Raw genomic sequence first — 13,216 nt, 5'->3', positions numbered from 1 at the left:
CTGTAATTCTGCAAACAGTGTTGGCTGCTGGCCAGTCATACCTTGATAGACAAGTTTTGAAAACATTTATCTACGGTCAGGAAGATAGAACTCTATGGAAAGATTGTGACCCTAAGAGCACTGGATGCTACTTTGGTACCAGTTGGCCTAGTGAGTATTGCCAAATTGCTGGTTATGCTGGCTGAATTTTCTGCCTTTGAGATAATTGGCTCTGAAAGGAACAACAGTGACTGATTAATGAGGAAGATGGATATACCAGCAGTTTGGGCAATGAAGAGCTCTGGTTTGAGTTTTACCTAGCCTACTGTGGTAGGATAGAGGAAGAGGCTATCAGCCTAGAAAAGTCAGTACTTTTCAAAAATGATGCTACTCAGCAAGGAGCAGCATGCATTAGGGATAATACAGCCATGATGTGTGAACATTTGCTTGACACTCATTGATTCTATAACTTTCTCATCAGGTTTCACACCAGGACCACAGCAGCTACTTGGAGATCCATTCCAAGGCATGCGCAAGCCCATGAGCCCTGTCACAGCCCAGGTCAGACTGGGCTATTTCTCAAACCCAATCTGTTGCTTTCTTTTTTGACCCTATTAATTATGGGGTGGAGAATTGAATTGCTACAATTTTCTGAAGTGATTTGGCAGCAATGGAACTTTATTGTATGTTTCATAGTGGTGCTATATATTTCAAGTTCTGTGAAGGCTAGAAAATTACTGAGTAATTAAACTAATACTTAAGTTTGGCAGCATAATTTAGTCACGTTTTCTCATCTGCTACTTAAAAGTACCTTTTTTAAGAGGAAAGAGACCCCTGTAGAAAGTACATTGACTATCTTTTTTTATTTTGCTGACCCTCCCCTGCCGTTTCTGTTCAGCAGATGAGCCAACTCGAATTGCAACAGGCAGCTTTGGAGGGACTGGCCCTACCACATGACCTTGCAGTGCAAGCAGCAAATTTCTATCAGCCTGGTTTTGGCAAACCACAGGTGGACAGAACCAGAGATGGATTCAGAAACAGGTAAATTACTAATCCAACCTGTGAGGATTTGGGTAATAATTTGTGAATATAGTTTTCTTGAGATTAGTAAGTTATTCACAGTAAAGTTCTGTTGCACATGCTGATATATTGTAAACAAATAGAAGAAATTCCATCCCACTGCAGATATAGGGAATATGATTGCATTCTGCTGAAGGGACATCTGGTTTTTATCCTGCATGGCTTTTATAAATTAGTTTTTATGGTTTCATTTTGCTAATTAGTTATATAGAAGATATATATGCTGCCTGCCTGATTTACCTTACAATTTTATTAAGAGTAAATACATTTAAAATCTCAAGGATGTTTCTGCCAGTTAAAGGATTCATTTTTATAGGTGTGAATAGCATAGCTTCTTATTTGTTTTGTTTTTGTGGTGCTGGGGATTGAACCCAGGGCCTTGTGCATGCGAAGCAAGCACTCTACCAACTGAACTATATCCCCAGCTCTATAGCTCCTTATTTGAAGTCATACTTTTGAGATGATAAAAAGCAAAATTCTACCCTACTTCACCACAGATTCAATGTTGTGTTATCACACTGTATCAATACTGGGTTGTTACATCAAGAGTTTATTGGTTAGAGTTGATGGGTTTGTTGACCAGAGCTGTTAACAAGTAATTATTGACTTCACTATCTTTTTTTTTTTTTTTTTTTTTTTTTTTTTGTGGTGCTGAGGATTGAACCCAAGGCCTTCTGCATGCAGGTCAAGCATGCTACCAACTGAGCTATTTCCCCAGCCCATTCTTTTTGTAGTTGCAACAAGTGGTAAATGAAATGAACCATAAGTTTGGGAGGAATGGGAATGGAGTAGCAATATTCTTCTTTTTTGCAAAATCCAAGAGATACAGAAAATTGCATAAAACAAATGTGCAGCTTATGTTAAATTAAACCCCCTTATTAATTACCCCAGAAACCTTCCATGTGCCCTATGCTAATTATACATCTTTTCTCCCTCAGAAGTGACAACTGTTTATCCTCTAAAGGTAATCACTACTTTGCTGGGTATAGTGGCACATACCTGTAAATCCAGTGACTCAGTAGCCTGAAAGAGGATTGCAAATTTAAGGCCAGCCTGTTAGCAAGGTCCTGTCTCAATAAAAAGGGTTGGGCTGTAGTTCAGTGGTAAAATACCTCTAGGATCAGAGTGGTGGGGGGTGGGGAGGGGTAATCACTACCTTAATATATTGAATTTTATGACAAAAATGTGTATCTTTGAACATCACAGTTTAGTCCTGCCCATATGATATTTAAGTATTTGTTGCTGGGTATGGTGGCACATGCCTGTAATCCCAGTAACTCGGGAGGCTAAGAAAGGAGGATTGTGAGTTCAAAGCCAGCCTCAGCCACTCAGTGAGACCCTGTCGTTAAATAAAATTTACAAAAAAGGGCTGGGGATGTGGCTCAGTGATTAAGTGCCCCTGAGTTCAATCCCTGGTACCAAAAAAAATAAATAAATACATACACACTACACACACACACATATAAAATTTGTTTTGTTTTTTTGTTTTGTTTTTATTTTTAAAGTGAGAGAATTTTTTAATATTTATTTTTTGGTTTTCGGAGGACACAACATCTTTATTTTCTTTAATGTGGTGCTGAGGATCGAACCCAGCAACCCACGCATGCCAAGCGAGCGCGCTGCCACTTGAGCCACATCCCCAGCCCTAAAATTTGTTTTGATGTGATTTTATTTACTTATTGGTACAAGGGATTGAACCCAGGGATACTTAACCAGTGAGCAGCATATCCCCAGCCCTTTTTATTTTTTATTTTTAGATAGTCTCAGTAAGTTGCTTAGGGCCTCACTAAATTACTGAGGCTGGCTTTTAACTTGTGATCCTCCTGCCTCACTCTCCCAAGCCACTAGAATTACAGACATGCACCATGCCTGGCTTTGATGTGATTCTTAGTTACCTTATCAGTGCCTCAGTGTCTTGCTTCAACTAGTTTTATCTGTCTTTATCAGAAGACATTACAACCAGGAAAATACCCTGGCATATAAATACATCCAATCTATAGTGCTTTTCAGCCTAAACACAGAGCCAAGGATCTGTCTGCTGAACATTCGTTGACCTGCTTTCTATCGTTAGCGTAATGTGGTTCCTTAGCATTCACTAACATGATTTGAGACTTTCAAAGCACTTTTAACATACAAAATTTTATTTGGTCTTTGAATCACCCCTGTGATTTAGATGAGAGTAAAAACTGCATTTTACAGATACTGAAACTGATTTGAGGGAGGGGGTTGTTTTGTTTTTGTCTGTTTCCCTGCTCTTTCTACTTTGCAGTACAAGAACATGACCTCCATGAGATTAGACTCTTTGTTTTGTTCATACTGTATCTCTAGCACTTAGAACAAGGTCTGGTGCTCAAATCTGTTTATCAGAATAAATAACTGATAAATTGTATAGAAACCCCAGATTTAAAGATCCCCCTTAGTCACTTAGAATACCACTGCTCTGTGTCTGCCTACATTGTGGCAGGAGGATCCTAAACACCTGGCTTCTTTCCAATTAGTACCAGGTAAGGTAGGGTTATCCAAGCCAGTATATAGTTTATTACCGGTATGGTGGCTAGAGAGGCTTTCAATGGGCTGGGTGTGTTCTAGAAGTTAGGGAGCAACACTGGCACAGCATCTGACATATAACTTATGCTCTGAGACAATGGTTCAAATCAATTAAAGAGTTCCAGATATCTCAGGACCCAGTTACATGCAACATGCCCCATGTTCCTGTTTTACAACAAGATTAATCCCAAGGACTTCCCAAATACCCATACCTATTCTAGCAACCTGAACTACTATTCTCTATCTTTAGATTCTCCTGGGTCATACCTCATTTAATATGAAGTAGATTTTTTTTGTTTTTTGTTTGGTTGGTTTTTATACTGTGGATTGAACCTACTGAACTATGCCCCTAGTCCTTTTTTTTTTTTTTTTTTTTTTTTTTTTTTTTTTTGAGACAATGTCTCAAGATCTTAAGTTGCCGAGGTTGGCTTCGAACTTGCAATCCTCCTGTCTCAGCCTCCCAGGTCACTTGGATTACAGGTGTGTGCCACGATGCCTGGTTTAATAAGCCAGTTTTTCCACAAGAAGCAGCGTCTTCCAAGTTTTCTGTCATTCTGTTTTACAACTATGCCTCATTGGCATCTCATAGTTTTCCCTAGGTTATTGACTTTTCCACTAGACAGTTCTTGCAAGGCCTAGGCCATGTTTCGTTAAGTTTTTGTCTTTCCTTAGAATTTGGCATGTGTTTTTGCATAATTTAGATACAAATTGAATGCTTAGGAGATTAACTTGAGTTAAGGAAAGTGATGCTAAATTCCTGGGCTGGTCTTGAGTGTTAAATGGTTTGGGGAGTTTGAGTGGCTCAGGGCCGGGATTGTGACTCAGTGGTATAGCACTTGCTTAATAAGTGTGAGGCACTGGGTTCGGTCCTCAGCACCACATTAAAAAATAATAATAAAATAAAGGTTTGTATACATCTACAACTAAATTTTTAAGTTTGAGTGGCTAGGAGCTTATACTGAAAATTGATTTGTTCACAGGCAACAGCGAGTGACCAAGTCACCAGCACCTGTGCACCAAGGGAATTCCTCTTCCCCAGCCCCTGCTGCTTCCATCACAAGCATGGTCAGTGACTGTTGACTGTGAATGACTTTTTAAGACTTCTCTGTTTGTGCCTATGTTGTGTGTGCCCCAAAGTATCCTTGAATGCCTTTCCAGAAGAATACTGATCTAATAGTCTTTTATACCTGCCTGTGTGTGTGTGTGTGTGTGTGTGTGTGTGTAGAACAGTAGGATTTATTTGAGACAAAAGCTTTAAAGGAGTGGGTGTGGGTGTGTGTGTAAACACAATACCTTTATTTTATTTTTATGTGGGGCTGAGGATTGAACCCAGTGCCCCACATGTGCTAGGCAAGCACTCTATCACTGAGCTACAACCCTGGCCCCTCATACTTGCCTTTTTATTAGATCTTTCCCTGGTCGATCACAGTCTAACTCAGGTTTCTAGTGAAGCCCCTATATTGGGGAAAGTATATTCCCGCAGATAGATGAGCATGAGCCAGATGACATAGTATATGCAGACGGACATCTCATACAGGGAGGCAGAAGGAAAAGGTGAGAAGTGAGGCAGACAGGTGGATAGGGGTAACAAGTCACATCATGGTGAGTACATTTTATATGCTGGGAGTTTGCAAACTGTTCAGGTCTCAGTTATAGGAACTAAGGCTGGGACAGAACAGTTTTTTGTAGGGGCCAATATAAGTTTTACAACTGACTGGTGGTATTCTTTTTTTTTAAAAAAATGTCTCATTCTCCACAGACTTTTTATCATCTAGTCAAAGCTGATAGAGACCCTTCAGGGTTCCACATGGGTCTTTTACATTTTTTATATCTTGTTTTGTTTTGTGTGTGTGTGTGTGTGTGTGTGTGTGGTACTAACGATCAAACCCAGTGCCTCACATGTGCCAGGCAAGTGCTCTAACATGAAGCCACAATCTCAACTTTCCACGTGGGTTCTATGCACCAGACACCTTGAAAGCAAGATCTAGAAGAAGCTTTTCTATTCATAAGTTATGCACTGTCTCCTTACATCAAGGATTTTGGGGTTGTGCAAGAAGAAAAGAAATATATAGGGCTAGGGCTGGAGCTCAGTGGCAGAGCACTTGCCTAGCATGTGTGAGGCACTGGGTTGGATCCTTAGCATCTCATAAAAAATAAGCAAATAAAATAAAGGCATGCTGCCCATCTACAACAAAAAAAAATTTTTTTTAATAAAAAAAAAGACATAGTAAAATAGTGACAAGTTCACTATTTTATTGACCCCAAGTGATGAATGACCCCTAGTGATAATTCCTACTGGCTGAGGAAACTATTTGAATAATTGTAATGGTAGCCAGGTGAAAAAGAGAAACATTAAGAACATGGAGTTATTTAGATTCTGACATTGTCATTGAAATGTCCTTTCCCAGATGGAAGAGTAAGCTATTACTCTAGGTTATACTTCTGCCCATGCTTTTCCTCTTCCCAGACTAATCTTGGGCTGGGAAAATGTGTGAAACAGAGGCAGGTCCCCATCATAAAAAATTGTGAGCAAGTGTTATAAAGATCTTGGGACACCACCTATTTGCCCCTTTAGGTGTCTTTTCCTTCAGTAGCTACGATGAACGTTGGAGTTGGACTCTGCCACCTCGTGGGCAATATCGTCTCTCTTTTTTGTTGATTATCTTGACCACTTAAGCCTGCCTTAATATTAGAGAAGGGAACTTAGAGCGTGCTGATGCCAATTGCTTTTCTCTGCAGCTTTCTCCTTCCTTCACCCCTACCTCAGTAATCCGAAAGATGTACGAGAGCAAAGAGAAAAGCAAGGAGGAGCTAGCATCGGGAAAAGCCGTTCCTATTGACAGTAAAGAAGATACTCAGAAGGCCACTGAAGGTAGTACTACAGAGTTGTTGGCTATACTATTCAACAAAGAATGTCTCAGAACATGGGCTTTAGTGCTGAACAACCTGACCTGTTTCTCTGCAAGGCCCTGGGCCCATCCCCTGGACCATAGTTCTGTGTCTATGAGAAGGGTCGGACCAGCTCACAGTCACTTGCTTGTTCATATTCTGACCAACATAAGAGGGGTGTAAATGCTGATTTAAAAGAAAAACTAGGGCTGGGGGATATAGCTCAGTTGGTAGAGTGCTTGCCTCGCATGCACAAGGCCCTTGGTTCAATCCCCAGCTACACCATAAATAAATAAATACATAAACAATAAGCTTAAAAATAAATAACTAAGCTGGGCGCCATGGCATATTCCCATAATCCCAGTGTCTCTGGATTGGGCTCAGAGGCAAGAGAATTTCACGTTCAGGGCCAGCCCCAACAACTTAGCAAGGCCCTAATTGCCCCAGCAATCTAGCAATACCCTGTCTCAAAGGCCTGGGCTTAGGTGTGGTGGTGCACGCCTGTAATCCCAGCAACTCCGGAGGGAGGCTGAGGCAGAAGGATTACAGGTTCCAGGCCAACCTCAGTAACTTAGTGAGCCCTAAGCAACTTAGGGAGACCCTGTCTCAGAATACAAAAAGGGCTGAGGATGTGGCTGAGTGATCAAGTAAGTGCCCCTGAATTCAATCCATGGTTCCCCACCCCCTCAAAAAGAAAAAAGAAAAGAAAGGGCACTACAGGTGTGGCTCAGTGGTTGAGTGCCTCTGGATTCCAATCCCTTGTAACAAGTACCAAACAAAACGAATGACTTTAGTCTTCAAGATTATTCTTGTTCTGCTTTTGAAAGTTTGAATACTGAAGTTTCTAATACAATCTGTGAAATGAGTGAAGCATATAGATGTAAGAGCCTTTCAAAAGTGTATAGAAAATGTGCAAGAGGGCTGGTGATGTGGCTTAAGCGGTAGTGCGTTCGCCTGTCATGCGTACGGCCCGGGTTCGATCCTCAGCACCATGCAAACAAAGATGTTGTGTCCACTGAAAACTGAAAAATAAATATTAAAAATATATATATATATATATCTTAAAAGAATGTGCAAGAGGCTTATGAGTTGCACAGTAGTGATCATGAAGGACATGGTGGTAGACATAATGACACAGATTCAAATGACTTAAGTGTTAAGTATTGGTGTGAGAGCTTTTTGCTCGTTTGAGAAGGCTTGGTGGGGGGGTGAATATAATGGAAATCCTGTTGGTCCTATTAGGTTAATTTAGATTCTTTGAGCAGGCTGTGATTGTTGCCCTAATTTTCTGCTGTGGATTTTCATATTATACTTGATTGTCTCTTCAGGGTATAAAAAGCATGTTAATCACAAGCATTTGACAATGATGAAACTACATGAACCACCAGGCCTGATATATCAAGCATTTGCCAGTAGTTGTCCTTGGATTGGGAGGAGTATGAGAATACAGATGTGGTCTCCCTGCCCCAGCCTACTTCCCCCATACCTCCTTGTCCCCAATATTGGGAATTAAACCAAGGTGTACTGTACCACTAAGCTGTATCCCTAATCATTTTTATTTGAAGATATGGTCTTGGGGGGCTGGGGTAATGGCTCAGCGGTAGAGTGCTCATCTAGCATGCATGAGGTACTGGGTTCGATCCTCAGCACCACCTAAAATAAATAAAATAAATAAATATATTGTATCAAATAAATATATTGTATCAATATATTGTACCAAGATATGGTCTTGCCAAGTTGCTGAAGCTGGCCTTGAATTTGCAATCCTGCTTCTGCCTCCCAAGTATATGAATTATAGGCATTACCACCATGCCACGCAAGACATGGGCTTAGAGACATTTATATAACTTTTGAGACTTTGGTTTAGGGAATTTATCAAAACTTCTTTGTAGGTTGGGGACATAGCTTAGTGGTAGAGAGCTTGCCTAAAATACACAAGATCCTGGATTTGAACACCAGCACCAACAAAACAAAAACATGATAACAACAGCAAAGCTTTGTTCCAGCAAGAAGTTGAAAAACTTGGGGTCTAGTCCTAGTTCTATCCCTAACTACTCCTGTAATGTTGACTCACAGTTCATCTTCTTGGCCTATTTATAAGGCAAATGATGGTCCCTATCATGTAGTCTTTTTTTTTTTTTTTCCTGTAGCTGTAGATGGACAGAATGCCTTTATTTATTTTTATGTGGTGTTGAGGATTGAACCCAGTGCCTCACGCATGCTAGGCAAGTGCTCTGCTACTGAGCTACAGTCCCAGCCCTTATCATGCAGTCTTCTAAATTTGTCAAGTTATCAATTAAGAATTGAGATTTACTGAACCTTTGGGAAACCAAAGTATTTGGCCAGAGTAAAGGTTTGCCAATACCAAAATATTCTCTTCTGGATCCTTACAGAGAACTTGCTGTCGTCCAACTCCATTCCAAATGCTGATCGAGACTCTTCTCCTATGACAAATCCTAAACTGTCAACGTTACAGCCGTCTTCATGTTCTACCCCACTGTCCCAGACAAACCGATACACCAAAGAACAAGATTACCGACCTAAAGCAACTGGAAGAAAAACACCCACCTTGGCATCCCCAGTTCCAGGAACACCTTTTCTCCGCCCTGTCCACCAAGTTCCCCTTGTTCCCCATGTCCCCATTGTTCGGCCTGCTCATCAACTTCACCCAGGATTGGTTCAGAGGATGCTGGCCCAGGGAGTACATCCACAGCATCTTCCAAGTTTGTTGCAAGCTGGTGAGTTTCTAACCTGGCTTGGTTATCTGTAGACCTGGCATGACATTTGCTAGTATTAATTGAACTATGGAAGATTTTCATCCCTTTAAAGATGTTACTAGAGTCTAGCATGTAACTGGTGGACAATGGGAACAATCCAATCCATCTTTTTGTCCTTTAAAAACATTTTCTTGGGGCTGGGGTTGTGGCTCAGTGGTAGAGTGCTAGCCTAACATGCTTGAGGACTAGGTTCAATCCTTAGTACCACCAGACATGCTAGGCAGGCACTGTACCACTGAGCCACAACCACAGCCCCCCAAAATTGTCTTAAGATAATGACAAAGAATGCTGATAGCTTATGTGTTTTTGATTCTTTATATTTAAAAAAGAAAAAAGCTTCCAAATCAGCAAAACTATACAAACTTAAAAATTTCCAGGTACATTAAGACTACTTTTCTAAAGTTTCTTCTTTCTGCCCAACAGGTGTGCTTCCTCCAGGGATAGATCTGACTCATTTACAGGGAATATCTGGCCCAATTCTAGGTCAGCCCTTTTACCCTTTACCAGCTGCTAGTCACCCGCTCCTAAACCCTCGTCCTGGGACACCTCTGCATCTGGCAATGATGCAACAGCAGCTACAGCGCTCAGGTAGGTTAAGTAGTGGGCCAGGTGAGGTTGGAATGGGCTAAGCAGGCTTGAAGCTTTTAGAACTAGTTTGCAGTGAAGGAGATGAATTAATACTGACACCATTCCTTAACTTGACCTAGCAAGACTGCAGTAAGGAGGGGCTAGGGTTGGGCTCAGTGGTAGAGCACTTGCCTTGCATGTGTGAGGCACTGGGTTTGACTCTGAGCACCACATATAAACAAATAAAATAAAGGTCCATCAATAACTGTAGTAAAGTATATAACTCAGGAAGATGAAGTAAACCAATTTCTATGGGTTTTGGGATTATTGCTCCTGCCCAGGTTTTCTTTGTTCATTACCTCTTAGAAGGCCAATAACGATTCAGCATGGGACCTGCCCAGGGTAGATGCTCTCTCACCAGCTAATCTTTCTGTGATGTAGCTGCTTGCCTTGGAAGTGGTCTTGTCATCCAGGGTGGTTTTTCAGTATCGATGGCTTCAGTATAGCTTAGCTTTCTTTCCAAGGTACCAACTTCTAATATTGTTGCCATCTTGAAAAGTAGTTTTATAAAGAAACTAGAATCCTCTGGTATACTTTTGTTTGGAATTATATGGATAGAGTTTGAATGAAACGGAACCTAACAAAGAACTACTTTCCCCCCTTCTTATCTCCATAGTTCTGCATCCTTCAGGCTCTGGTTCCCAGGCAGCAGCAGTCAGTGTTCAGACAACCCCTCAGAATGTGCCCAGCCGGTCAGGCCTGCCCCAAATGCACTCTCAGCTGGAGCATCGCACCAGCCAAAGGAGCAGCTCTCCTGTGGGTCTTGCCAAATGGTTTGGCTCAGATGTGCTACAGCAGCCCCTGCCCTCCATGCCCGCCAAAGTCATCAGTGTAGATGAACTGGAATACCGACAGTGAGCAGGACAGGCAGGCTTACCTATACCTGGACCTTTGGTGGCGCCCTGCTCAGGACTCTGCTTCCTCATCTCGGTTGGTTTATGGGCTTTTACTTTGGAGCACTCTCGGTGAAGCTGTTGAGGGAACCCAAGCACCTGGTGTGGTATGCATTATGACAGAAGGATCTTAACCAATCGAGTGGAGTCTACGTAATCTGAATACAGGATGCACAGTGTCGTCAATCCTGGAAACAGTCTTTTTTTGTAAGATATGTGAATGAAGTGTTGGTGTCTTCACCAAGAGGTGGCACCTAAGGGTTCTGAGGAAATAAATGTATAGGCCCTTATGTACAGACCTGTGTATAAACAACTTTTGTACATACATATAGAATAGCTTTTTTGAACTTATACAGCTGTACATAAAAGTAGCTGGTATTAGTTAAGCCTGTGTCAACATTTGGATTTTTCTTTTTTTCACTTGTACATTTGGGACATTTTTTTTTCTTTTGGTTGATTAAAGTTGCATATACTATGTGTGTGAATGAAGTGAATGACTTTGTGTTTATTTTCTCCCTGAATTCCTTGATTGTAACAGTAAGCCAAGAGACTCAGTAGATTCCTTGAAGGACCTAATTTTTCTTTAAAATTCTTGAGATCTCAATTTAGAGGAAAGAAGCTTAATGTTTTTTCTTGAGCCTAGATCCCACTGGGTCAGCTGAGACTGAGCTGACCTGTGATGATAATGGCCTTGTGGCTAATACCAGGATGTCAATATTTGGCAATTTTCAAAATTAAATTCACCTAAGATAATTTGTTTATTGGGGGAAATCATGTATATATGGTGGTTTCTCCCAAACATTAACTAGGCTATCCTGTTTATTCATCTCCGCTCCCATACAATCCATTGAAGTCTAATATTTCTCCATACAGAACTTTTCTCAGAAGTTGGGGATGTAAGTGGTTGACTGCTTACCTAGCACATGTGAGGCCCTGGGTTCCATCCCCAGTACCAACAACAATAACAAAAATAAAGTGGTAATAGCCAGGGTGGTCATGTACACCTATAAATAATCTGAGCTACTCAGGAGGCTGAGGCAAAGAGATCACAAATTCCAGTCCAGCCTTTTATAACTCAACTGACTCAAAATGGTTTTTTTGTTTGTTTGTTTTAAAGGCTGAAGGTGCAGCTCAGTAGGTAGAGCACTTGACTAGCATGAGCAAGACTATGGTTTTAATCCCCAGTATCACAAAAAAGAAAAATGGAAATAAATGGAGATTGCAGCTAGGTTTTCAGAATAGATGTGTCTGGCAAACCAGGCTTTATTAAGAGGGAAGCCAGATCCACTGCCCCTTTCTTTGTTGTGAAAGATAGATATATTTCCCAAACACAATTAGAAATACAGATAATTAAGAACCAGAGTTTTCCCCTGTAAGTTAATTCTATTCCCTTTATAAAGAAAGAACTGATGCAAAAATAAGCATGTGACCCAACTTAAACCATGAGACACAAAAACAAACTTAGCTGGGTAACTTCTGGCAAATGGATTCCCAAAAAATAAGGTTTGACTATTTTTATTCTTTTGAGTGATGATGTTTATCTGGGACTGTGGTGGACAAATAGTTTTCTTCCATTTCATCTGGTTAAGTTAAGCATTCTGTTAAATTCAACTGAACCATTCTAAGGGCACAGAACAATGGATTCACTTAATTATACTAAGGTAGGTCAAGGAAAAACATGTAATATGTAATAGAATAGGAAATTCAAACCTTGCTATGAAAGCCAGACCACCAGTCTTGAAGCTCATGAGAAAACCTTTGGCTGTAGGAATGTATGTTTCTCCTCAGAAAGTTCCCTAATGCAGTTCCCTAGAGCTGCCAAGCATAAGCCCAAAGAAGAGAGGGGTAAAGTACAGTAAGCTCTTCCCTCAAGGACTGTGGAGTCACAAATCAAAGGAAGGAAAAGGTACCAAATAATATCAAAGCCTAGTCAAAGCACATCCTCTCATCTTGAACTGAATTTTGATAACCCCTCCCCAGAATCTTGGGTGTGCTAAAGGCTTATAAAGTGAATTTTGGCACAAGGAATCCCCAAAATCCAATATGCTGTGGCTACAGAACAAACCTTGCTGGAAATCCCAGTTTAGAAAGCCAATGTTTCCCTGCAGCATTGGGGTAGGCTCTGGATCACAAGCTCTATCATTGACTAGCAACTGAGGCCATCAGGGATTTATGTCCTAGACAGGGACTAAGTCTCAAGCTCTAGAAAGGGGAAATAAGCACTGGACAAAAGCTGAGTATACAGGTAATCCCATATTCTCAGACTGTACAACCTCTTAAAATCTAGCATATCTCCTCTGAAGACAAAATCAAAATATCGTCTTCCTACAAACATGTTCCTGATTTTCTCAGGATCTATCTCCTCTTATCATCCCTATGGTCCATGCTGAAATCTTGATTTCTAGACACTAAATCACCAAGTTT

The 13,216-nt window shown here is 40.9% G+C and overlaps 1 protein-coding gene across 3 annotated transcripts in view; it reads left to right on the top strand.

Annotated features, from left to right (window-relative positions):
- The window catches only part of Eif4enif1 (eukaryotic translation initiation factor 4E nuclear import factor 1), a 48,953-nt gene extending 37,676 nt beyond the window's left edge, over positions 1–11,277 (top strand). For 2 of the 3 annotated variants that reach the window (XM_076865637.2, XM_076865647.2), the window contains exons 13-19: positions 461–540; positions 878–1,020; positions 4,587–4,671; positions 6,346–6,478; positions 8,889–9,233; positions 9,696–9,860; positions 10,516–11,277. In XM_076865637.2, coding sequence (XP_076721752.1) covers positions 461–540; positions 878–1,020; positions 4,587–4,671; positions 6,346–6,478; positions 8,889–9,233; positions 9,696–9,860; positions 10,516–10,757 — 1,193 coding nt within the window. In that variant the 3' untranslated portion in view covers positions 10,758–11,277. The remainder of the gene's footprint in view (positions 1–460; positions 541–877; positions 1,021–4,586; positions 4,672–6,345; positions 6,479–8,888; positions 9,234–9,695; positions 9,861–10,515) is intronic. The other variant, XM_076865656.2, reaches the window with a different exon arrangement.
- Positions 11,278–13,216: the final 1,939 nt, after the last annotated feature.

Source organism: Callospermophilus lateralis, chromosome 1 (genome assembly GCF_048772815.1).
Source record: "Callospermophilus lateralis isolate mCalLat2 chromosome 1, mCalLat2.hap1, whole genome shotgun sequence".
Taxonomy (NCBI): domain Eukaryota; kingdom Metazoa; phylum Chordata; class Mammalia; order Rodentia; family Sciuridae; genus Callospermophilus; species Callospermophilus lateralis.
This window is presented reverse-complemented; position numbering and strand designations above follow the sequence as displayed.